Source organism: Topomyia yanbarensis, chromosome 3 (genome assembly GCF_030247195.1).
Source record: "Topomyia yanbarensis strain Yona2022 chromosome 3, ASM3024719v1, whole genome shotgun sequence".
Classification (NCBI taxonomy): domain Eukaryota; kingdom Metazoa; phylum Arthropoda; class Insecta; order Diptera; family Culicidae; genus Topomyia; species Topomyia yanbarensis.
In genome coordinates, this window is record NC_080672.1 from 290,609,285 (window position 1) to 290,634,054 (window position 24,770).

General features: G+C 38.9%; 1 protein-coding gene across 1 annotated transcript in view; it reads right to left on the minus strand.

The window, feature by feature from the left end:
* Nucleotides 1–1,237: 1,237 nt before the first annotated feature.
* The window catches only part of LOC131693334 (cyclin-T), a 37,773-nt gene continuing 14,240 nt past the window's right edge, over nt 1,238–24,770 (minus strand). Inside the window, exons 2-9 of the mRNA XM_058981056.1 lie at nt 18,669–18,786; nt 18,381–18,591; nt 18,273–18,318; nt 18,110–18,200; nt 17,824–17,988; nt 17,597–17,756; nt 11,744–14,322; nt 1,238–2,313 (exon numbers count right to left, since the gene is read on the minus strand). Coding sequence (XP_058837039.1) covers nt 2,017–2,313; nt 11,744–14,322; nt 17,597–17,756; nt 17,824–17,988; nt 18,110–18,200; nt 18,273–18,318; nt 18,381–18,591; nt 18,669–18,786 — 3,667 coding nt within the window. The 3' untranslated portion in view covers nt 1,238–2,016. The remainder of the gene's footprint in view (nt 2,314–11,743; nt 14,323–17,596; nt 17,757–17,823; nt 17,989–18,109; nt 18,201–18,272; nt 18,319–18,380; nt 18,592–18,668; nt 18,787–24,770) is intronic.

Sequence of the window (24,770 nt, forward strand, 5' to 3'; positions counted from 1 at the left end):
ATTATTTTTATTTGGAAGCGATTTCACATTTCACTCGATCGAACGTTATTTTCTACTCTCTGATGATTTCACTCTCTGGTCGTCGTGCGTCTCTCTCTCTGCTTAGTGTGAGTGGCAACTAGTGGTGTGCCAATCGCCACAGGTTCATAAAAACAGACGCAGCGAATTTTCAATACGTATTGACCCGTGATCATAGATACTAGTCAGATTAGTCGTATTGGGGCTAATTTCCGATCAACTATTCATTTTTATGGCAATGTTTTCTCGACTAGATCTGTTCGCACCCTCTCATTCTGCTACTATCGGCAGAAGGCTGATAGCACCCAGTCGTCGCCGGACTAAGGACCAAATGTCATCAATAGACTTAGTCTCGCGTGGAGGTATGAGATAGGAAACTTGTGAGAATTTTGTTATCCCACCGTTTGACGACCAACGGTGAATAATAATATTTGCTCGAGAAAATTAGTCAAAAAATATTATTTAAGCTAAATGGAAATTTGCATCTAATAGTTCCAATAATGCTGCCAAAAACCAAAAGATGAACTTCATTGGCAACTGAATGTCACTAAATTAATGGAAAATAAGATTCTTATTAATTACAATCGAAATAAATTTTAAATTTGGTAATAAAATATAAATTTTTGCGACATGACCATATTGCCCCTTAAGATTGCTCATTTTGCCCCACAAGGTTTTTACCAAGCCAAAAATTCTCGACAAAAACATGATTACGGCCTAAAAGCCAACTGTCAAAATCCACTTTGAATAGAAATTCCAGACAAACCGTTACTAGTCGAACACAGTTCACAACAGTTTATCAAAGAGAAAACTTTTCTCTTTCGTTTACTACAAACATCTGTGACTGGCGTGTAACGGTTTGTCCGGAATTTCCATTCAAAGTGGATTTTGACAGTTGGCTTTTAGGCCGTAATATATGTTTGTCGAGAATTGATCATTACAAACAACGATTATTTTCAAGGTTTTTGAATTTTCTGCAGCACGTTTAATAACTGCATGTGAAGAATATGTTGTATTCTACAAATAGAGGGAAATTTGGGATTATTTGTATGTTTTGCTGCAGATATATTTGCCTTCAACCTTAGGGTGCTCATATTGACTCACTTTCCCCTACTAATGTGTTCAAATGGGTAGGATGAATAGAGGAGCTAAGATGAATTAGGGAGCAGTAACCCTACTTTTCAGACAGGATATTCGGAGTAGATGAACTATTGATAAATTTGTAACATTCTGCAGCAAATGAACCTTTAATTGATTACCGAATGTGGTCGGTCACCCGCACTTGTTCACTATTCAGTCGTAGTGCACAATGAACGGTAACACTGCAATTTTCTAACTACCTTCATCTCTGTTTCAGATATTAACCAGTACAATATAGTTTCACGAATCGACAGATACAGGCCTGGTGTTGATAGGTGCTGTTTATTACTGATTTAAAGTGTTCACTTCTCAGATTCAGACTTTACTTTTACTTGTAGACCTATCTGCAAGTTTTCTTTTAATTTGCTTCTTTGTTACACATGCCACTCTTTATCTATCGTATGGTGTTCATAATTATTATTATTAACGTGTAGTTGGCCTTTTCATGAAGTATATCACGAAAGGGGTAATTTAGATTGATCAAATCATGCCCTTGATGTTATTTAGCTTATCAAAGGTTTACTGCACTGTTATCGAAGACCGTAATATCTTCGTTCTTTCACTGTCGAAGACTAATGTTCTCAAATGTGATTGAATATCGAAACTCCAAATATTGCTTTATGGGCATTTAGTAGTTTATTATATAATTACTATGCTGTATGTTTTGCTCAGTAGAATAGGAAAACAGTGATTAAATAAAAAAAAATTGCATACATTACTTAGTTTGTCTGAACAACTGTAAGAAACGCCTACGGCAAGGAGAGAAACTTAACTTGAAAGAGCAAATATAGGAAGCCTAGTTGTATTCACATTTTTACACGTCCTAGCTACGAATGAAACCAAACTGTCGCGAAAAAGCTATTTTTTGGCAGAATTGCTACCATTATTCTGATTACTAGAGTTGTAGTAATAAGGCGGTAGTACGGTGCTAGGAATCTTGGTAGCATTATTATTGACCATCATTTGCTGCTGTTGCTGTTGTTGGACATTAAATGTACCGAATTGGTTGAAGTACTGTTGCTGCTGCTGAAGCGTTGGTGCCTGTGCATGTTGCATGTAATCGAAACTAGCTGGATGGTGTGGAGCTGCTGCAACCTTAGGTGTATTAACATTGTAAGCGGAATATTGCTGCTGTTGTGTGGATTGCACAGTTTGCTGAAAAAAAAATAAATAAATCAAGTTTGTTAATGATACACACAAAATTTAAAAGCGAAGTTTTTTTAAATCAAGAAAATATAAGTATCGTTAATTACAAAGTTGTTTTTATCATTCGACTAGAGTTGAATATTGAAAGGCAAACACTAAATAGTTTTAAATTTTCAGAAGCGCGGGCCTGATTGTTTCAGTTCAGGAGTCTTCTAGAGATGAGCGGGTACGGGTATTTTACCCGATACCCATGCCGAACGATTACCCGAATGCATCGGGGTGGGTTCAGGTTTTTATTACCGGCTAAGGATTGGGTCAGGTACTTTAAAAATGTTTATTCCAGGACGGGTCGGGTCGGGTTTTTTTTCTAAGCATTTCGGGGCTGATTTCATCACCATCGATTAACATTTAAGGGGATTATTTTGTTTTACGATGTTGAAGGCAAGGCAACATTGGATCTTTTGTGTAATGTTAGGATCGGTTTATACATTCATTGTGCACGAATAAAAAATATTTTCAGTCACACAAAGCACGAGCGTTCCAAGAGTAGACGTCCAACCATTTCCAAGTCGAGGAGCGCCGCGGCGAACACGATAACTCTCGATAAAATTGTCTGATATGGAAAATTCAATAAGTTTTGTAATGCTTAGACTTGTGGTTAGTCGATGAACAACAAAAAGAGAGAAAAAAGTTTCGGAAAATGGCTTCATGAAAACCGGAAAATCTCATAATTTACTGCAAAAATTCGCTCTTTTTGCTTAAAATAATAGGAAGAAAATTTTTTTTATTTAGTTTTCTGTATCTATGGTCCATCGACAGGCTGCACATATTGGGCATCCTCATGAAAAAATCAAGTCAATTCGTTGATTAGTTTTTAAGTTATCGTGTTCGCTAATTTAAAAAAAAAACGCAGTTTCGAGCAAAACGCTATTAAAGGGTGTCCCAATCGATCACAGCAACCTCTGACGACGAAGGTGTTTTTTTTCGCTCCTGACACGTTTTTGAGAAAAAAAAGTTTTCCGTTCGCTGCTCTTCAACAACTCAGCTGATGAAGAGAACAATTTTGCATTTCTAGAGAAAATTTTCAATAGGACGTAAGTAACATTGAGAGCCTCTCTTTGTTTACTTTCTCTTTCGTTTATTACGACGTCATTACAACACTTTGTACTAATTTTCCAGTACGTATCGAAAGCCGACGGTTTTTACTACAATATTATGCAAAGTGTAGAGTAGTAAATGTTGAAATGGCCGAGTAATGAACAGAAGAGAAAGACCTCAAAGAGAATCTCTCATTGTTACCTGCGTCCTATTGAAAATTTTCTCTAGATTTAGAAGCACGTGACCAAGCGGACTGAGTTTGAGTAGATACGACCACAGGCATCCACCCGCAAGCGGCCCTAGCGGCGACCTCCTGGCTGCAGGTTTCGTTGAACCCGACAGAGCCGTTCACTCCGGAGTGTTCAACATATAAAAAAATGTTTGAAGCGATAGCGGGCTCAATAAGGGATTTCCTGGGCTCGATTGAATGCAACATCAACTACAACTGGAATCCAGAAAATCGTAAGTATTCTGTGTGTGAGTGTCAAGGCCACCATCACGAGAGATGTAGATGACAGCATTCTGGACCATCTTATTCAACGTGAGTCAGATTTATTTGCCATTTTCTAAAAGATTATTTCTGAAATTCGTTGGTTCGTTCGTTAGTATTATTGTTGCAGTTGAGGGCTGAAGGGTCCTACCGGCGACAGTCGTTTTTTCGCTTGTTTGGTGCTAATCCCTCATGTCGGAGATAGTGCGCATTATAGCGCATCATTTTACGAATTATGCGCACTACCTACGACGTGATTCCCTTCCTTAGGACAAGAGAAAGTACGATTGTTGCTGGTCAGATTTTCTAGTTTTCAGGAGCAGCCAGAATAGCTCAAAAAAACATCCGGATTTCTCGGCCGCGAATTAAGAGCGAGTAAAGACGCTTTAACCAAGGCTTATTAGCCAGAGCAAGGTCTAAATACCTCTGTCCCATCCCAAAGGACCAAAGGAGTGACATTAACCTTCTTAGCAAAGTCACTCACAACGATTTATTATATCCCCTTTAAACTGAACGGTCGGTACGGTTGTCCTCGTTTCTTCCTTCTTTAAGATTCTACAAAAAATGTTAATTCACTTATTCATTAAATGAATAATTTAATTGTCGTCTAATTTTGAAACATCTTCAATCCCAACTAATATTGACAAGAAAAACACTACAGAATAACTGCAGTATTTTCCAGGATGCTTTTCAATACTGGCTGTGTAAGGGTTAGAATAGAATAGAATAGAAAATGCTATTAAAGGGTGTCCCACATCAAATTGCACCAAGGAAAAAAGAATGTGTTGTTCACACTGTATTTTTATCACTGTCAGTTTTTCGAAAATTGTTGCCCATAGATTGAAATCATCGTGTGTTATAGCAAATACGCATGTGGAATGCATGGTTGTTTAAAACAAAAGAAGTTCAGTGTAACCACCGAGATATCGGGAGACTTATCTAGAGGTTCAATACTAACAATTAAGTGGATAAAAAATAAATCGAATATTTTTTCCCTGTACACCAGACGCCCCCTTAAACCAGGTTTACCAGAGCGTAAAATCTGGTTAGAATGTTAAGCGGGGGTGATGAAATCGACCATTACCCGTATAAACGATTTTGAATGTTTGGATAATAACACCTTTCCGTAAATACTAGAATGGTGTAGATTATGAATAAAACGTATTGAAACAAGCATAATTTTCCTATTTTTACATACAGCACGGTGGTCCGAAACAGCAGGTGTTTTTTACTAGTACAATACACAACTGGTATTTTTACTATTACAATACACAACTGTTCCGAAGAATTCAAATAACTGTAAAGCATCTTGGCTGATATTGATTTTTTAGCATGTTTTTGAACCCCTATAACTTTCCTATGGCCAAATATTTTATTTATGTTAAATAGATTATTCTGATAGGACTAGGTTTCACTTATAAACGAAGGTAAACGCTTTGTGTCTGGCCCTCCTGAAGTCGCGTGAATGGGTCACTGAACGAGTAAGCGTTGATGTCCAAAGACGCTTCCGCTTGATTTTCTGAGCGCGCGCACTCTGTGTACTGGTGCGTCTGCCTGAAAGTTAGCCCATTATAACCCAGCTATGTTAAGACATTTGGTTATTTACACAATACTTCGAGAACCGTCATATTATGCTCAAATAAGTATGGGAAAAACAAAATAATCACTTTAAAACGTGTTGTTGCGAAAAAAAACTAACGTATGAAATTTCATACGCTGGGCTGATAGGGTATCAAAAAATCAATGCAGAGAAAATTTGGGCAATATACGTAATTTTAGCATGAAATTGAATAATATCTTTAGCCTTGGTTGAGCTTGAGCCTATGCGACCACCCCTCGCTGCTACTCCGTTATCGATCTGGACTAGCTGAAGTTGCAAAGAGAATAAGTAGATAATCATGCTTGGGAGTAGCGAAACATCTTTCAATGTGCAACTCCTGGTAATCCTAAAGTATTGATCAATACCGGCGCCGGCCAGGCCCGAACGTAGATCGCGCTAGGAAAGGAAAGGAATGGTTAGTCCGATACTTGATTTTGCTAGAGGCCGTATACACTACTGCGCACTCCACAAGTATCACAGGAGGAGGATATTTTTGTTAGTAATGGGGTTTTCTATTGATTGACACCGGTGTAGTGTAGTGCACTGAAACTGCACCGATTTTGCACTTTCTAGCAGAAGTGCAGAAAACTGGGTATGTTCCATTGACACTTCTGCTAGAAAGTGCAAAACCAGTGCAATCCACTACACCGGTGTCAATCAATCGAAAATCCCATAAGAGTATAGAAGTTGGATCACTTCTTCTTTACCGACGCCAGAGAGGTGACTTCACTATCTGGACTAGATATCGATCCACCAAACTCATAGATCGGGTACCAACGGCTTTACTTCCCTTCCGAAGGCAGACGTGACCACGGATTTTTTCACCTCAGAAAAATCTCAACGACCTCGGCTGGAATTGAACCCAGGCAAATTGGAATGAGTGGCGGTCACGCTTACCACTCAACCACCGGTGCCGTCTTGAATAATATCTTCAGCCTTGCGAGATCATTAATTTATCAGCTTTTTTGAATGAATTTTGCACTCCTCCCTCTCTCATGCCGCTTCGTCTCATGATTGGTTCGTTGCATCTTTCCCTTAAACTTTGTAATTATTTTAAGACAAAGAACATTTGCTTACGTGATCTTACATAAAAATATATTCTGGTTGGAATCAGGTATAATTTGTAACGTATTAAGAATTTGTTAGCCTTGAATGCACAGATTCAACGTCAAAATCAGCGAAAATGTTGTAAACCCCCTCCGGTTCCTAAAAAGGAAATAATTTCGCCTTAGGGAAAAAGATATCGGTTCAGCCCAGCGTATGAAATTTCATACCTTGAACTACCAGCAGAATTTTCGTAATTATTTCACCAATTTCCTCCATTTTTTCGCATTGAGTCACATCTTTCACACATCTCATTTGTTCTCAATCCGAAACAGTATTGTTCATATTTTGTTTTGCATTTTCTCCAACTTTGATATTCACAATTGACAACACAATTGAATTTTATAAAAATAGAAGATTGAGTATACACATTATAATTTATTGGGTATTAATTAACGTTCAACGAAGACCAGAAGTTTGAAGACGCCTTTATTGTATAACAAGTATGATCTAGAAATGTGTTGTTTTTGGTTATGAAATTACATATGCTAGGACATAAAGGGTTAAGGCCGATATTGAATGATTTTCGACCAGATGATGTATAATTCTATCTTGGTCCAGTTTATCGTATGAATTTTCGTTTCAGGTCTTCTGCAAAATTTAAAAAAAAATTTTTCTACATTAATTTGCCGAACACAACCAGGAGCTATCTCTTTGGTTCCAATGTCGACTATTGGTGTCCGTGCACGGTACTGAACCGGCATTAAAATGGATCGAATAGGTGTAAATGGTGCTTAAATCTTCTGGATTTCACACCAACTTGCACCAAGCAGTTGGAGGAAAAGGCACAAATTGATGCAGTGTACACGGACTTAAAAGCTGCGTTCGACCGAATTGACAACCGAATATTATTGAAAAAACGTTTTTAATCCACCTAACAGTGTGATGAGACATTTCTTATAACTTTTATCACTCTTTTCTGATATTATATAGATTGAGAATATTTAGAACTTTATGTTTCGCAATGTTTTTGATAACACATGCAGAGAACTAAAAACTGAAATTGTAGCTCTTGATATCACGCTACCTCTGAAGTGCATGCGTGCATGGTTCAAACTTTACTTCGATATCGATTTTTTCTAAAAGTGACTTCCCAGTAGTATCTTTGATTTGAATTATTGTCGCTCATCCTAATGCCAAAAAACAAATAAAGAACTCTCGAAACCCGTTGAAGAAAATCATCATCACTGGAATTTTCCGTTTCCATGAAACTTTTCGATAACCTTCCGTCACTTGTGTTAGTGCATATCGAGTTGTAAGATGATATTTACGAAATGTTCCTTAATCTATTTTTGCCTTTCGCAATAGAAAGGTATTGCAATTGCTCTGAAAACCGACCTTTTAACGGAGGCCCGGAGGGCCGAGTGACATGTCCCATTCGATTCAGTTCGTCGAGCTCGGCAAATGTCTGTGCGTTTGTATGTATGTGTGTGTATGTATGTGCGTCTGTGTGTGTATGTGACCAAAAATGTCACTCATTTTTCTCAGATGGCGGAGCTTCAGTCTCAAATGAAAGGTACAACGTTCCCATAGGCTGCTATTGAATTTCTAATGGATCCGACTTTCGGTTCCGGAATTACAGAGTGATGAGTACGATCACGCAGAAAATGTCGATTTTAATAAATTCTGCAATGAATGTATAAAGGTGAAATTTTTCCAAAAAGGTAACCACAACTACTTCGATTTGTAGTATTAGGTCACTAACAGCCATTCAAAATCTCTTTGGCCACATTGGCCACCATCATCGGTTCCGGAAGCCCCGGCGGAAGTATCCAAATGCAGAACAGTCACATCGGTTTCTCGGAGATGGCTAGACCGATTCAACCAAACTTAGTCTGTAAATGGCTATTAAATTTCATCCCGATCCGACTTCCGGTCCTGGAGTCACGGGTTGTGGCGTGCGATCACATAGCAAATTGCGATTCAAACCGATACTCCGATGAAAGCAAAAAGGTAAAAATTACGCTAAAATGTCTCTCAGACAACTTAAATTTGCAGTTCTAGGTCATCGACGGCCAACCAAACTTTCGTTGACTACATTGACCACCATAGACGGTTCCGAAAGTGCCCGGGAAAAGCAGCCATCTTTCAAAATTAACGAACTCACATCAGTTTCCCGGAAATGGTTGGGCCGATTGTCACAAACTTAGTACCAAATCGTCGCTGTTGTGCTATCTTATGACAAGCGCCATTTTGCACATTTCGAGAAAAACGATTTTTAAAGTTTGAGATTGAATATCTTGAAACTTATAAATTGTATAAATAATTCAAAGAAGACAAATGGTACTTCTATCTATTCTGCATTAATCTCTCAAATATTACGAGAATCGGTTAACTACATTGCGAGTTTTCTTTAAAAATGTAAACAAAAGTCGGTCTTACACGTGTCATAGGTGTGTATTGATGACAAAATTTGTATGGCGTGTCATAATCGTGCATGGAAAATTTTCCATAGAAAAAAATCATCAATTATTAACTTTTATTCATATCTTTGGCTTCATTTGGTCTATAAACAAGCGGTGAAATGCATTTTGAAGGAAATGAGTCAGGGAATCTAGAAAAAATAATTATTTTTGCATACAGTGTTGCCAAATATGCTATATTTCCAGTTTAAAACTTAAATTGCATTTTTCTCACAATTCTTGCATTTTTGTTTTGAAAATGATTATGCCATTGTGTTTCTCAGATAGTTTCACATATAAAAACATCTTATACATCAAGATAATTTGATCCAATTTTCAGACACAGTCATTTGAAGCAAAAAAATAAAAATTTCTCAGCACGTTTCTCGCTATATCTCAGTAACCAAGCAGAATGTCAAAATTCTGTAAACGCCACTTTGTAGAGATTTTTTATACAAGTAATGTTGCATATCTAACTCAGTTCACCCCAAAATGGCGTTTGTCATAAGATAGCACAACAGCGACGAAATGAGCTATAATATCCCCACAGATGTCTATAAAATTTCGTACGGATCGCTTAAAAAATATAGACTATACCGTCCGGTCACATATGAAATTCCCATATAAGCCGGAGCTCAAAATTTTTGTTCAAGGGGGGGACCCCATGAAATTTCAGAAATCGAATTCGTATTTTTGATGCCAAACATCTTTAAAATGCACGAAGCGTCGAGATTTTGTTATCTCAAAAATTTTATTTTATGAAAATCGACTTTTGGGACTTTGCCGATTTTGCACCTTTTTGCTTTTCTCAATAGAAAGGTATTGCAATTGCTCTGAAAACCGACTTTTTAACGGAAGCCCGGAGGGCCGAGTGACACTTCGTATGTTTATTGCTTGCGAAACAATAAGTCGAGATAAGTGCTACGTCCGAAAATCAGGGACCAGATTATGATGAGACGAAAACGAAATCCACGACTTACACAAAAATAGTTTTACCTATTTGTTTCCGTAGGTAGTATAATATACTCAGTTTTCTTCTTAAGGAGAAATATAAGATAGTGTATATCGCATTAGCTAGCTAAGTTGAAACATGTTTTAATTCCATTGATCTCTTTAGGTAAATCTGAACTTCTTTCTGTGGGGATTGACGCATGAGCCATTGTTTTCTTTGGAACTCGAAGCATCCGTTTTGATGTAGTGTCAATTTGATGCTAAGACGATAGCAGATTCTGATGAGACGACGTCGAAACACAATCCAAGACTATCCAGTACATTTGTGATTCGGATAGGGTTACGTAGTTTATTGGTTCTTTTGTCTACTGTTCAACTATTCTTTGGAAGGTGTGATTAGAAGGATTGCTATGAGTGGTAAGGTTTTCCAGAAGTACGTTTACTCTCACCGCTTATACCGACTGACAGCAAGGATACCTAAGTGGTTGATAAGCTCGTATATTTGGCGACCACCAAAAACGCCGCACATTGAGAAACTTGAAGAATTAAACTTACAGGAAATTGCGCCTACGTTGGACGCCCTGCATTTTCAAACGAAATATGTGGCGAACCATTAACGAAGTGCAGAAGGAAGACGGGACTCGGAGACGGGGGATAAACCACGAATGGCAACTGGGAGAACCATTCATCGTAGATAACATAGAATCCGTTGCCGTACATCGACCAAATAGAAGGAGATTGAGGACTGCATCCTTAGACACTGTTGATTATCAACTGTGGTCCGAACTAGCTAGAGACGACTTCAAAAGATTTTAATCAAAATGGTAATGTATGATAACTGTATTCACTTTGAAATCCATAATTATACTTAGAAAAGGAAACAATTTCAGTTCATATTGACGCATGGCACCCATCATACTTGCAATTAAAATTACACATTCATAAAAGGATTCAAAGAGGAACACATTCACTAGTTTAATTTGTCGGACTCTAGTACTGTGGGCTTGGGAATGATTAGAGTCCCGTTTTATTAGTTGTAAGCAACCGGAATATTTCTTTCAGACAAGTTCAACAGCAACGATAAAATTGGAGAAATAATTAAAAGTTTTCTTTAAAACGTAATTTATTTGATACCATTCTATTCAATTTCTTGGTTCGTGACAATGTTAATCAAATTCGAAAATTCCCTTTATATACTACAGTTACTATGTCAACATGAGTTTACTGGCAGTCAGTATATTATCACATGAAAAACAATACGCAGTTTTGTCAACGCTTTTTCAAGAATCCTTTCATGAAGTGAGCATTTGGTTTCCACTAGTAATCCCTTCTGTATGAGAAAAATTCATTTTGAATGAATCGTGAAAACATTTTCGGACATTCAATTTGTCGTTGTTTAGCTTGTATTAAATTGATTGCAACCTACTTATATCGATAAAAATAAACGTGACAAACTCCAGAAGTAACTGAAAGAAAGATATTGTGTCTTCATTGAAATACCATATCAGAAAAATTAAAGATAACTCAAAAATGCTGGTATGCATTGAAACCATTAACGTACGCCTAGCCAAATATCGATGTAGTTTAAATGATACATGCATGCATGCATAATCGATCTGGAAGAGTCTGATGATAATTTCAAAATGTTGATAACAGATGATAACCCATATATACAGTATGTCTTTCAGCTTTTACCCATTTCCATTGCTGCTACGTTGCGTAGTGGAACGTTCAAAGTAATACTTTTTTTCAGAATTTTTACTATTAAAAGAACAACGACAAATCGTCACTTACCTTGCTAGAAGCTGATTTGCTGGGAAAATTTCCGGACTGCCCGCTGACTGACGCACTTCCACCGCCGTTGCCGTTTTGCTTATTATATTCCATTGAAGCAGCGGAAACCGCCGATCTGCTAATTTTGCTTTTTTCACGATCTTTTTCGCGATCTTTCTTCTTGCTACTGTGACCATGGTGAGAGCTCGTATTGCTGCTATTCGCGGTGTTGTGAACATATCCTGAGCCATTGTTATGGCTATTGTCACCACCAGCGCTGATGTTGTAGTGATCAATTTTGTCCTTGGAGATTTTTAATTTGAGTGAACTTGGTGCCGGTACTGCACCACTAGAAGAACTGGAGGGGGCATTTCCGCTCGTGGTCGATCCCGCAGTTTGGGCACCAAGCGATGATGAACCAGATAGTCTGTCTTTTGGAATTTTGATTTTCAGCCCAGTATCGGATGGCGGGGGATTGTTGATAGCCGCACCGTCGGGAAGCGATGGGAGATTCAGCTTATCCTTGGGAAGTTTAATTTTTATTGGACCAGGTGTTGGGTCAGTGCTGAGGTCAGATTTATCCCGGTCGCGATCACGATGGCGATCTTTGTCCTTCTTATGCTTTTTACGCTCCTCGCGGTCCTTGTCTTTCGATTTGTCCTTTTCTTTGTGCTTGTGTTTATCTTTTTTCTTCTTCTTTTCCGATTTTATGCGATGATTTTCGTCACCTCTGGTAGGAACTACGAGAGCATCGCCTGTGAGAGTCTGGACTTCGGTTCGAACAGCAGGTGCTTCAGAAGCACCTGCACCTGCATTCATTGAACCAGTAGCAGACAATGCCGAAGTCATTGCAGGAAGTGAAGTTACAGGTTGAGCAAGTATACTACTGATTGTCGATGGAGCATTCACGTCTATTGGCGGAAGCTCGGTTTTCACCGTGACAGGTACATTGGACGTTAGATTTGCTGATGAAGATGTACTCATACTAGAAGTTAAAGAAGCACTATTGGATAACGACGACGACGATTGAGAACAAACGGCTCCAACATACGAACTCGCCGTAGTAGTCACAATCGCTGTGCTACTGCTATTGTTAGTAGTACTACTTAGGGTGCCGAATTTGCTCTCATTGCTGCAAAGACTCTCTTTTAGCAAACTACTAACTAGAGCCGGATTGGTTTCTATTCCATTAATCGTACTAGGAAAAATGCTTTTGCTGATGGTCGGTTTGGAATCACTCAATAAAGGTTGCGACAACAGTGATCCTGGGTCATTGAACGAAAATAGGGAAAACCCATCATCTTGCTTGTCGAAAGTATTCGCCAAATCGAAAGTTGAGGCGAATAATTGATCCGATGGAGAAGATATTTCCACTTTTCGTACCTTTGATTCCCGAAAATCAGTTCCGTCGTCATTTCGAATTTGGTCGCTGTTAGGAAATGATCTTTTTATCGGTACTTGACCAGTGCTGGGAAGTTTGCTAATACCCAAAAGATCGGCAGTATCAATCGTATTGCTAGCGTGCAAACCAGATATCGTCGGAGCTTCCAACGATCTCTTCAAGCTAGTATTCAAGGAGCTGGAGGAGGTAGATGATTTTTTCTCGGCAGACTTGGGTTGGTGGCTTCCGCTGGAGCCAGCTTCTGAACGACGATCTTTCTTAGGTGTTTCTGAACGTTGTTTTTGCGACATCTGATCTGTGAATAATGGCAGTATTGGCTTCTTTTCCCTGCTGCTAGGACTCTCCTTAATGGGTTTCGTCAAACCAGGAGGATTGCCTTGAGAGCGAGCCTTTCCACCACTACCAGCGTTGGTAGAATTGCTTATATTAGCGTTAGCATTATCTACCTGCATGTCTTTCCAATCAGGACTGAAAATCGATGAAGTTTTCATTTGTTTAGGCGGTGTGCAAATGTTCATAGGATCTGCTAATCGATTATTATCATCAACTAGCCGGAATGAGGGATCCGGTTTCTGTTGCAATGGATTTTTTAGCTGCTGGTTAGGGACGGAAACAGATTCAGTCGGAGGCAAAGTATTACTTCGACCACTCATCGTTTGACTGTAGCTGGGGGGATGCAATCCGTAGGATACCTGAGGCTGTTTAATGGTTGAAGAAGATGATCTTGAAGTAACATCCGGATTATTGCTGAACAACGATGTCATCATGGAACTTTGAGATTTTGACAAATTCTTGCCATCCGCATGCGATTGACCTTTCTGACTAATGCCGTGACGATCCATTTTACTTTGAGTGTACGGGTTCATTGAAGAGGATCCGCCCGTTGTCGCATTGGCCATTAGGCGACTTTTAGGGTCCCGTGTACCCTCGTGCGTGTAACCAGGACGAGCCGACGTCGAAGACGACTGCGAAGGTATGCCGGACCGACTGCTACCGTGGTGTGGTGCAGTCTGCATTTTGCCAACGGCACTACTCGTCCCATAATGACTACCACCTCCACCGCCAATCCCCAGCCCTTGCTGCTGTTGCTGTGATGATGATGACGATGCCGGTCGATCAGTACGGGAACGAGAGCTACCCGACGAAGATGACATTTTATGACTGGAGGACGATGTTGGTTGTGCTTTCAACATTTCACCTGGGAATGAACAAACGATAAAAAATGTATATCAGGAACAAAAGATATCATGCAATGTATGACATACATGTATTAAGAATGCATTAATGATATAGAGTACTAGCTAATACCACTGAGAACTGACATACAAGTAAAGTTTTCAACTTGTGTAAGAAATTAAACTGTCGCTTTGAAATGACAACAGTAAGTAGCAACTTGCTACTGGTCGGCGCTTCGATCGGCCATCAATCGCTATACAGGACTTGTATGCAAACTTGGATACAATGGTGAATCACGCATACAAGTATGCGATGATGATTTTCAACGTATTTTCATTTAAATTTTTACACATTTTTTCGGGAAAGTTTGTTCTAGTTTATATGTCTGTTCTCTGTGCTAATACCCATCGAACGTTGCTGCGACTTTCAAGGAAATAGGAGGAAAACACAATTTGTTCCGAAGCGCCATCTGGCGGGCAGATAATTCCCAACCAATAGCACACAAACACGCTCCATAGCAAATGCCTACTATGTATAAATTTTGACGGCAATCGGTTAAGCTGTTTAGGAGGCCATAAATCATATACATACAAACATTGACTTTTATATATAAAGAGTTGACAATCTGTAACTGTATTAGTGTGTTCAACGATTTGTTTTCCTCCACCTATCATAATTTTTGATAGATGGAGGAAAACAAATCGAAAAAAAAGCTTTTCAGTCGGATTATTTGCATGGTGGATCTAACCCAACCAGTATTGTGATCTACGGAATATATTTCACAGGGACACAGAGCATTTAAACACCATTATAAATACTTTAGACATACGATTTCAAACTTTAAATTGACTGATAGTTTTACAAATGATAGCTGGAGGAAAACAAACCCTCAAGTAGTGTGAGTGAATTCATTTGCATAGAACTCTACAATGAATAAACCGCCTCTAAATGCGTATGTGTCCAACAAATGAAGTGTCATACACGCAGAGTAAAAGTACATATCAGAATTTAATATATTAGGTCTTTGAATCCAACTACAGAGAATTGTTGATTCAAAACATTTTATTTTTTTGATTCAAATATCGGACAGTGTTGGTTCCAAAATGTTGGTCGATCCAAATAAAAATATTATTGATCCTACACTAAGTTGCTTCTAAGCTTTATTGTAGAAACAACACGCATTTGCCTAGAATCTAATAATAAGTATTTTTTGAATCAAATAAAATTGCAATTAGGCCCTGAGTCAAAAATATATTTTGTTGATTTCGAAGCGGTTTATTTTTTAATTAAATATATATTTTTCTGCGTGTATCCGTTCTCTAACCTTAAAGGTATCTTCACTGATCAGGGGGTACGTAAAAGGGTGGTGTTTGCATCTATATCGTAGCACAGTAATGTTTCTTCCAATAACTTTCTTCAAAAAAATCGGTATTTCTAAAACTTTATGATATGAAAGAATGTCCAGAGCTACATTTTATTTTTAAGTTGTTGATTGAAAACTTTGATTTTACCTACAGTCCACAGTTTTGTTCTTAGACACACTTTAGACATCGAATATTACTAAAAGTGAGACTGACGGGCAATTATATTGTCTATTCTTTCGATCCAAAATCATCCGCGGAAGCTTTTAGAATTGTATCGCGATTCTTAGTTTCGCCTGGGGCTTAAAGGTTAAGAAAATGAACTTATTTACATTACAAAAATCAATAGGTTTAGCTGAATATTGTTTTCAGAAGAAATTGAGTCCCTTAGATAAGCGGATAAATTATAATCTTTAGAACAACGAGATCTACATCCATATTGACCAAACTTTTCCGATATTTGAAATCTTTCCGAGGTACTTTAGGTAGTTTTCATAACAAAGAGAAAAAGTTTTTCTATTATGTACTCGTTTCTTTTTTTCATTTCTTCGCTCACCGTAGCTGATGGCTTAAGTAATCATGAATTGCCGTGCTTCTTCATCAGCCCTCATTTTCTTAAATAGGCCTGAATCCCTACCTATCTATTTGATTAAACACAATTGCACACATCGACTAATTGCAATATACAATAGATTTCATTGCAACTGGGAATATTGATGGTTTAGTAAGGTAAGAAAAAGATGATGGACGGAGAACAAAGCTCTAAGTTTTCGGTCATTTTTTTTACTTTTGGGATAGTTTCGAGGATATTTCAAGCTTGCATTAGCCATCCTCCAAAAAGGAACGAAAATATGAAAGGAAAAAACTGGTTCGTTTTGATGGATTACTCGAATCTTGGAAACGAGGCCAAAGTTTTATCTACATTTTACAATCGGCCCTATGCTGCGCGACGTGTGACGTGAGACGACTAATATCAGCTCACTCTACGTGACTTTTCTCATCCAATTCTGAAGAGTCATTTCGGGTGACGTGAGACGCCCATTTAAACGCAATGGGGAATCTCACCTCACCCGAGTCGACTCTCAGAATCGGGTGAGAAAAGTCACGTAAAATGAGGTGAGTTTAATCGTCTCATGTCACACGCCGCGCGGAATAACGCCGAATATCTCCTTGTTCATAAGATATCATTGGCGCCTAAGAACTGGAGGAATCTAGATATATTTTTCCGTTTAAACATGGGACTTCATAAGCAGTTCAAATTAATTCGTCCAACTGTTCAACTAAACCAAGATCCATCAACCGAATCACGCGGCCCTATTCTGCGCGACGTGTGACGACTAATCTCATCTCACTCTACGTGACTTTTCTCACCCGATTCAGAAGAGTCAGGTGACGTGAGATGCCCATTTAACCGCAATGGGGAATCTCACCTCACCCGAGTCGACTCTCAGAATCAGGTGAGAAAAGTCACATGAAGTGAGGTGAGATTAGCCGTCTCACGTCACACGCCGCGCAGAATAAGGCAGACGGTCAACATCTTCGCTGATTTCGTTCCTATCTAGATGGAAGGCAGCTCCAAATCAGCATAAAGGGCTATCTATCTGCAACATTTATCGCAAAATCCGGCATCCCGCAATGCTTGTTTTTCCTGAATCCGACGGAACAAGGGACAATTATGCGTAAAATGGTATTATATACCTTATTTAAAAAACTATCTTTGTCAAGAGCTCTGGATAAATTTTGGCTACGCAAGCTTTTTTTCAATCGAGGAATGCTAATCCACACAAGCTTTGAACAAATCGAATGCGTATAACAGCAGTATATTACATTTAAAAGGCTGTCGTTTGCAAGAGTCCTGGGTATTTTTTGCTTCGTAAGCTTTAGTCGAAAGCAGATTTCACAGTCTTGAATTGAATAAGAAATATAGAAACTTACCACTAGAAGAGCTTTGCTTGGAGTGCGAATGCTGTGAATGCGACGATGACCGATGGTGACTAGAGGACGACGAGCCAGCGTCGTCGATGCCCCGCAGAATGGACGACGAGGAGCCCGGCATTCCGGAGGAACTACTTGCGCTTCTCCGATTCGGATCATCCTGCGATTGGATATACATGCATATGTATTGTAACCATTAAGAACATAAGGATCGCTAGGTAACCTACCGATTGTGCTTGGTCAGCGCGTATCGATTTCATCTTACTCTTCAACCGAGTCGGACAACGGTCAAAGATGTGAAGGAATTCGTCAGTCAGCTGCTTAAGCTGATCCAGCGTAACGGTCTTATCCACGTAATGAAACCAATGACGACCTTCATTCGACTGGGGAATCTAGGAAATGCGAAATATAGCAGAACAAAACAAGTCTTAGATTACATCAACATAAAAATTTATTTGCTGATTTCATTTGTAGAGAAAATCAAATTAAGTAACAAAATAGATTACTACCCACCTCCCATCGGGACCATTTACAAGCTAAATGTATGCAGAAACAAGCCACTACTGTAGGTTTGTATTGCAAACACATGGTCGTCAGATGTAAACTGTAAGGAACGTATAATATTTTTCGGATTAAAATTAGAACAACTATAAATGTGGATCCGTGAATCCCTCACCTATTAGACGCCATAAAGTAAGATGTTTGGGCTAGATCTTTAGAAGCTGCAACAAAAAAAAATCGATTTAGAGCATTGCATTTTTAATCAATTTGCACCTCAGATTACCCTTGACTAAATGGCACGTCTTAACGACGTGCGTGTGAGGATGGTCGATGGCCACATCAAAGCCAAGCGTCTGTAGTAGAACATTTTCGTTAAACACCAGATCCTGTGCCTGCTCTGCGTAGCTTTCCTTCAACGGATCAGGTGCTTCCAGCCCTAAGCAGATATGTACGACCTTGATTATGTGCTCGAGCTTTCGTGGTTGTTCCTCTACCTAGAACCCGAAACAAAAACAAAAACGTGAATTTTTTTTTTGCACTATCGGAACCTATGAAACAATGTGCGACTTACCTTAGCGGCCAGGAAAAGTGAAGCAGCTGCTATGCTGTTTCGATGGAAGTGTGTGAACGAATGGAATGCGTAAAACCGGTGCATGTACACGATTGCGGTGTTTATGCAAAGTTGAGATCTGTTGAATAACAAGGAAAAAATAATCAAAATGTGTAACCATCAGTTCAGTATCACAGAGATGAAATATAATAACCATACAGAAAGAGGGCACTTCAAACGTACTATATTCATTAGTGAATTATTATGGTAGGTACATGTTGGACTCGATTATCCGGCGATTTCAAACAAAATTTCGCCCAGATAACCGAATCACCCGGATTAATCGAATCAAACTTTTTTTGTGTTATTTTATGAATTAAAGTTGAATTCACGAAGAAATTGGAAATAAAATGATCAGCATAAATTTTGCTATAATGGTAAATGGATCTATTTTGGCCCTAGTTATTTTTTCAGAATTTCAAGGTGCGATTTGTATTTTCAGTTGGTTTTCATTTATTGTTTACATTGGTAACGAGTTAAAGGTATGTATTACTTGTATAGCTATAATTTGTGAAAGAATTCAAACTTTTTAATAAAGTGTATCTTCTGCAATACAGGTCAATCGGGGCTTCGATTTTCCGGGGTAAATGATTTAGTTATTCGTATACTAGAAAAAAAAGTAAATAAGTAAGCTGGGGGTCGTATGTTTTTTTTTCGGCTCCAGTTCAATTTATGTGGTTGTGTCACATGATTCTTGTCCTTGTAGCATCATTTAGCTGACAAATATCATACCGGATTGTCAGGTGATCACTACGAATGTAGTCTTCGCAAACTCTTACTCATGTTTGTCACCAGCGAAGGACTACCAAAGGTTACGTAGATGATGGGTTCCCGGTTGTCTCAGCGAGAAGTATTGCTGACGCCCTCTTTACATAGTCTAACATCCATCTTTGCTTGAGCTACCCATGACTTGAAATCGCCTCAAGCGACATGACTTGAAATCGCCTCAAGCGACGGCCGGGTCTCTTATCAGACTCTTGTCAACTTTTTCTTAACCAACTTTTTTTCTTCCGCATCAAGGGTTCCAAAACTATTTTTCCTTAGAACTGTTGGCGTCATGAAACACGAAAAATCTGGTTCAATAAATTGGGTGCTTCTTTCGCAGTGATAGAAGCTGCTCAATATTTACCTTCCGATCTAGTCCAGTTGCATGAAAAAGATAGTTGAAGCCAAAGAGAATAGGGAAAGAGACGAAGAGTGAAAATCAGTCAAAACGGCAACACAACCTTATGATGATTTCAACACTAAAATTTTGGCAACCGCTTCCACAGGCAGCACTTTAAATGACTCCTATTATATTTTGAAAACAAACCGTATGTCGATCGTTGGTTTTGTTTATCAAACGATGCGCATTTCGAAACAAAGAGATGAAATAATTCTAGAGCTTGTTTTTACTCATACATATACTCTAGAATACACCTCACAATCACGATTAAACCAAATTCTGACGAAAATTGAAATTTCTTTTTTGATAGATGTACAATACTTATCTCCTCCAACTCAGGCGTGAGTAATGTTTATTTACATTGCACGATTGGTTTGCTCAATAAGGTATTTTTGGCTTCACACTATTCGTCTCTTTCCCTATTCTCTTTGGTTGAAGCCAGTTCAATAATATTGCCAGGCCACGAAAATATTCCAAAATGCCATTTTCACCATTAACAGAAACTATTCCTGGCAGCACTGCTTCAGCGGAACCAAATCAAAATATTTGTAATAACTTTTTATACCTTTATGGGCAGCTTGGGCCGAGGGTTGTGACTAGCGGGTCCTGACAGACAAAGCTATGGTGCCTTGCACACAGGTAACGCAGATCCAAGACCATCATTGAAATGATAAGTTCTGCGTTCGAGATGTACTTCACCCGGTTGCCAGAGGAAAACCTGTAATTATTGCGTGTGACTTTGTATGTAAATTCCAATTGTTAGTCCTGTGGTAGTAGGCGTGAGTTTTAGCGTTCGGAACCAGGGGTTCATATCTGTCTCCGTTGGCGTGGGTCTTCTCTAATTGCGTAATAGTGTGATTGCGAAGGGCTCGAGCGTTTGTATAATAAAGTGTTTGTCGCTTGCGCTAACGTGTATGTAACTTCGCGTGTATAAATTCGATTTTATAATCGTGTGGCCATTCGCAAGATAAGCCGTGTGCCGTGTCTAGCGGGCTGAAATTTGTTGCACTATTCCTGCCAAGAATAGAACGACCGGGAACCCGCTCCCATGTCGTAAGATGCAACTAGCAACATGCTAGGAGTTCCTAGGTCAAGATATTGATCCATACCGAAGACTTAACCTGGACGGACTTTCTGTTTTTGCATCATAGCCAGATGAGAAGAACTCGAAGCGCCTCCAATAACTAATTTAGTTATAGGTTTCGTGTCCTTTACGCGCAAAGTGGTTTAAAACAATTTTCTCCTTAGTGAAGAAAAAATAATGTTTTCCCTACCTACTAACACCAATCCTATCCTGCAACACTTGTGAATGATGTAGAGAATTCCTCGGTCATAACAGTCACCAGTGTTGAACTAACATTTCTTCCCATCCCAAAATTGACCTGCATGGGCATGGCCATCTACGTTACTGATCATACTATAATCTTAGTCTCTTTAGGTTGCACGTTGAGTATGATGTACTACTCCCAAGTATCATACAATTGGTTCAATATTCAATTTCAACAGGCTTTAATCAATCACGAGAAACTCAACTAAGCTAAGCTAGGCTAAGCTATGTTACAGATGCTAGAAGAGAGTCAGTTTCCCCATATCACTAGACCTCACGGTCCTGTCGCCATGGAACGTGTTGTCTTGTGAACATGAGCGTCATTTTTGATTGGTCCAACTGAAGGCATGAGTTTAGGCTGCTATAACTGAGGGTAAAGACATTCGGACGTGACCGATTCATGATCTCGCGAGCGGTGGGTTAATGCTCGAATATGTGTAGATGATAGCAATTGCAGGTTTGTGTTATCGCGAAGGCCACGAGCGTTTGCAAGTTTCAAATGGGAGAGATTGTGAGTGTATATGAGAGAATATGCAATTAAATGTGTTAGTGAGCGTTAGTGTAAATGTGTTAGTGAGTGTTAGTATAAATTTAGGATATAGTAATGAAACAAATCATAATCGATCCTCCCGAATAAAAAGAATCGGAAGCACAAATTGAACACCGGTTTTTGCCAACTATTCTATTATATGCACCAGTTCTGCATCCATTCCCTGAACCAGCTGTCACAAATACTCAGACGAACTCATACACACGACTAGCACATAACAATTGTACATACTAAAATTAGCTAATAGTTAATTGGCCTGTGCATGTTGACAAAGTCGACCGATAAATTGACACACAATGACCTCCACTACGAGCCATGCCCACAAACACTACCATTAAGCTGTTGAACAATGTTTAAAAACAGCTCACAGAAAGTCAATCCACGGCGACCCGCCAGTCGGCTACGCTAATGCGCACAGGCTGTGTGCTGACCCTTTAGTTTGGACTGGTGCGGAGTATGAAAACACACAAATCATACAAAAGACCCTCTCGGTCTCCTTGATGCTTCACTATCGAGGCTTAATGCAATAACCATCTTAAAGCAGTTGATGTACAAATATGCTTGATGATGTTTGCAATACCATCAAACCTGTCAACCTAGGGGAGGGGGTTAATTGTAATAACTTATGTTCTACTGATAATATTTATAACTGTTAGTGCTCAAATGAAAGATATTAGTCACAGTTATTAGCCTTACTTATCGTTGAAAACATACGTTGTGTGAACCAAAAGTTATAGTCGTTTAAAAACGTGGTTGTTTATCAACAACATGGGTATGAAGAGGTTAAAGATGCCATTGGAGTTCTGAGCAGAAAATACATTGTTGAAGGGGATAATGGGAAAACGGCAGCAATGTGTCAAAGTCCACTGGAACTCAAAGCAGGAGCTGTACACCGGATTTCATAGAAAAAAGGAACATGATTCTATCCGTATCTTGAATAAATCATAATCTTCAGAATTCTATCTCCACCACACCTTTTACTTCATCTCAGGAAAAAAAGATGGAAAGGATGTTCTCATAAAACTGCACAAAACAAATAGAATGGTTCACTTGGATCCGAAAAAAACAAAAATAATTGAACAATTACCTAACCTGTCCTCATAATTTTAGACGTGTTGGCAAACTATAGGGAAGAGTGGACACTTGATCCTTGGGGATATTTGATGTGATGCTAGAACTCGATGAATGCGGAGAAAGAAAAACAAAATTTTGGCAACATATTACCCGGTAGGGGAGAGTGGGTACGCTTGATCCCACTTTTGTTTTTTGCTTATAACTCTTCAATGAAGTAAAAATTTCAATCGCAAAATTCGCCATTTTGTAGATAATTCGAATTGTAAAAGATGTGTATAATGCGTAAATCGCAAAAACTATGTCCTGTCAGTAATATGAATAGTTTTGAAAATCATGCCAAAACGAGGTTTTTTGTAAAATCGTGTGGTAACTTGATCCCCCGCCGACTAGGGCTAAAGAATCAAAGCCCACTATTACCTATAGATACGAAAGTTCAGCTAACCACCTATCCTGACAAATTAAATAATAGGATTACCTTTTTAGATTCACGACAAACTTTAACCACAGTAGAAAGTCGACATAAGTATTTGCGGTAAATCAATGCTGTTTACCTGGCTTTTTCAACCTTCAATAACTTATACAATCATTTGTTCACGAAAAAAAAAAATTTTTAGATCAATTAATAGTGTCAGGTACATTATGAAAATGATGTTTTGCTATTTCTATACATTTCGGAAGTGTTTGAGAGAACTAATGAAAGGGATCAAGAATACCCAGTATTACAGGGATCAAAGATACCTGTTGTATAAAGCGAACAAAATTTTATTTTTTAGTATGTGTAGTGAAACTTTTTATCCGAAAAGCGTGCTTTTCTATGACAAAAGCCCTTAGAAAGTAATCGTAATATTCATAAATAATTAGTTCGACGATCTCATACAACCGTTCAAAAAATTTGTGAAAAGATCTTCGAGATGGATTTTTTTTTTTTTTTTTTTTATCCCTTTATGGGCAGCTAGGGCCGAGGGTGGTGGCTAACGGGTTTCATACATCCTTGACCTGACGGACAAAGCTATGGTGCCTTGAACACAGGCAACGCAGATCCAAGGCCATCATTGAAATGATAAGTTCTGCGTTTGAGATGTACTTCCCCCGGTTGCCAGACGAATACCTGTAATTATTACTTGTTGCTTTGTATGTATGAATCTAATGTTCAGTCCTGGGTGGTGTATGCGTGGAAGGTGTGGTTTTTAGCGTTCGAGTCCAGGAGTGCATATCTGTCTGGGTTAGCGTGGGCGTTTAGTAATTGTGTAATAGTGTGATCGCTAAAGGCTCGAGCATATGAATGCCAGCGTGTCTCCAACTTTGCGTGCATAAATCCGATTTTAGATCCGTGTTGCCATTCGCACATTCACGTGTATTCTTGTAATGTAATTTTCAGTGTATGGTAGAGAAACGTGTTGTCCAGTGAATCGGTCCAACTGAAGGCATGAGTCTAGGCTGATCGAGAGTAGAGAATTCCGAACGTAGCCAGTCTATGATCGCGCGAGTGGTGGGTTAATGCTTGAGACCGCGGTTGTAAAGTTATAGGTGCTGAAAAGTTCACTTAAGTAAAGGGGTGTTGGCGAAATTGCGAGCGTAGGTGTGTGTGGATGATTGAAATTGTAATGTAAGTTCGCGTTTTTGACCAGGTTTGTGTTATCGCGAAAGTTAGGGGCGTTTGCACGTTTTGGATGTGAATGTATATGGGAGAATATGCAATTGACTGTGCTTATGAATATCAGTATGAACCCAACTCAAGATACAGTAATAAAATGAAAAATAACATGCCGAATGTTTCTTTTTTTAGGTCAATAACCGTGCATTGAAGAATGCTCAAAAACTCTGAACTAGGCCCCATCGAGTCCAGTCTGTCCGTCTCGTCCTGTCGTGTCTGGGGTTTCCAGGTTACATGCATTCACCAGATGAGACTAGCTTATGTCAGCTTACTTGTGCACTGGTTTCGTAGAA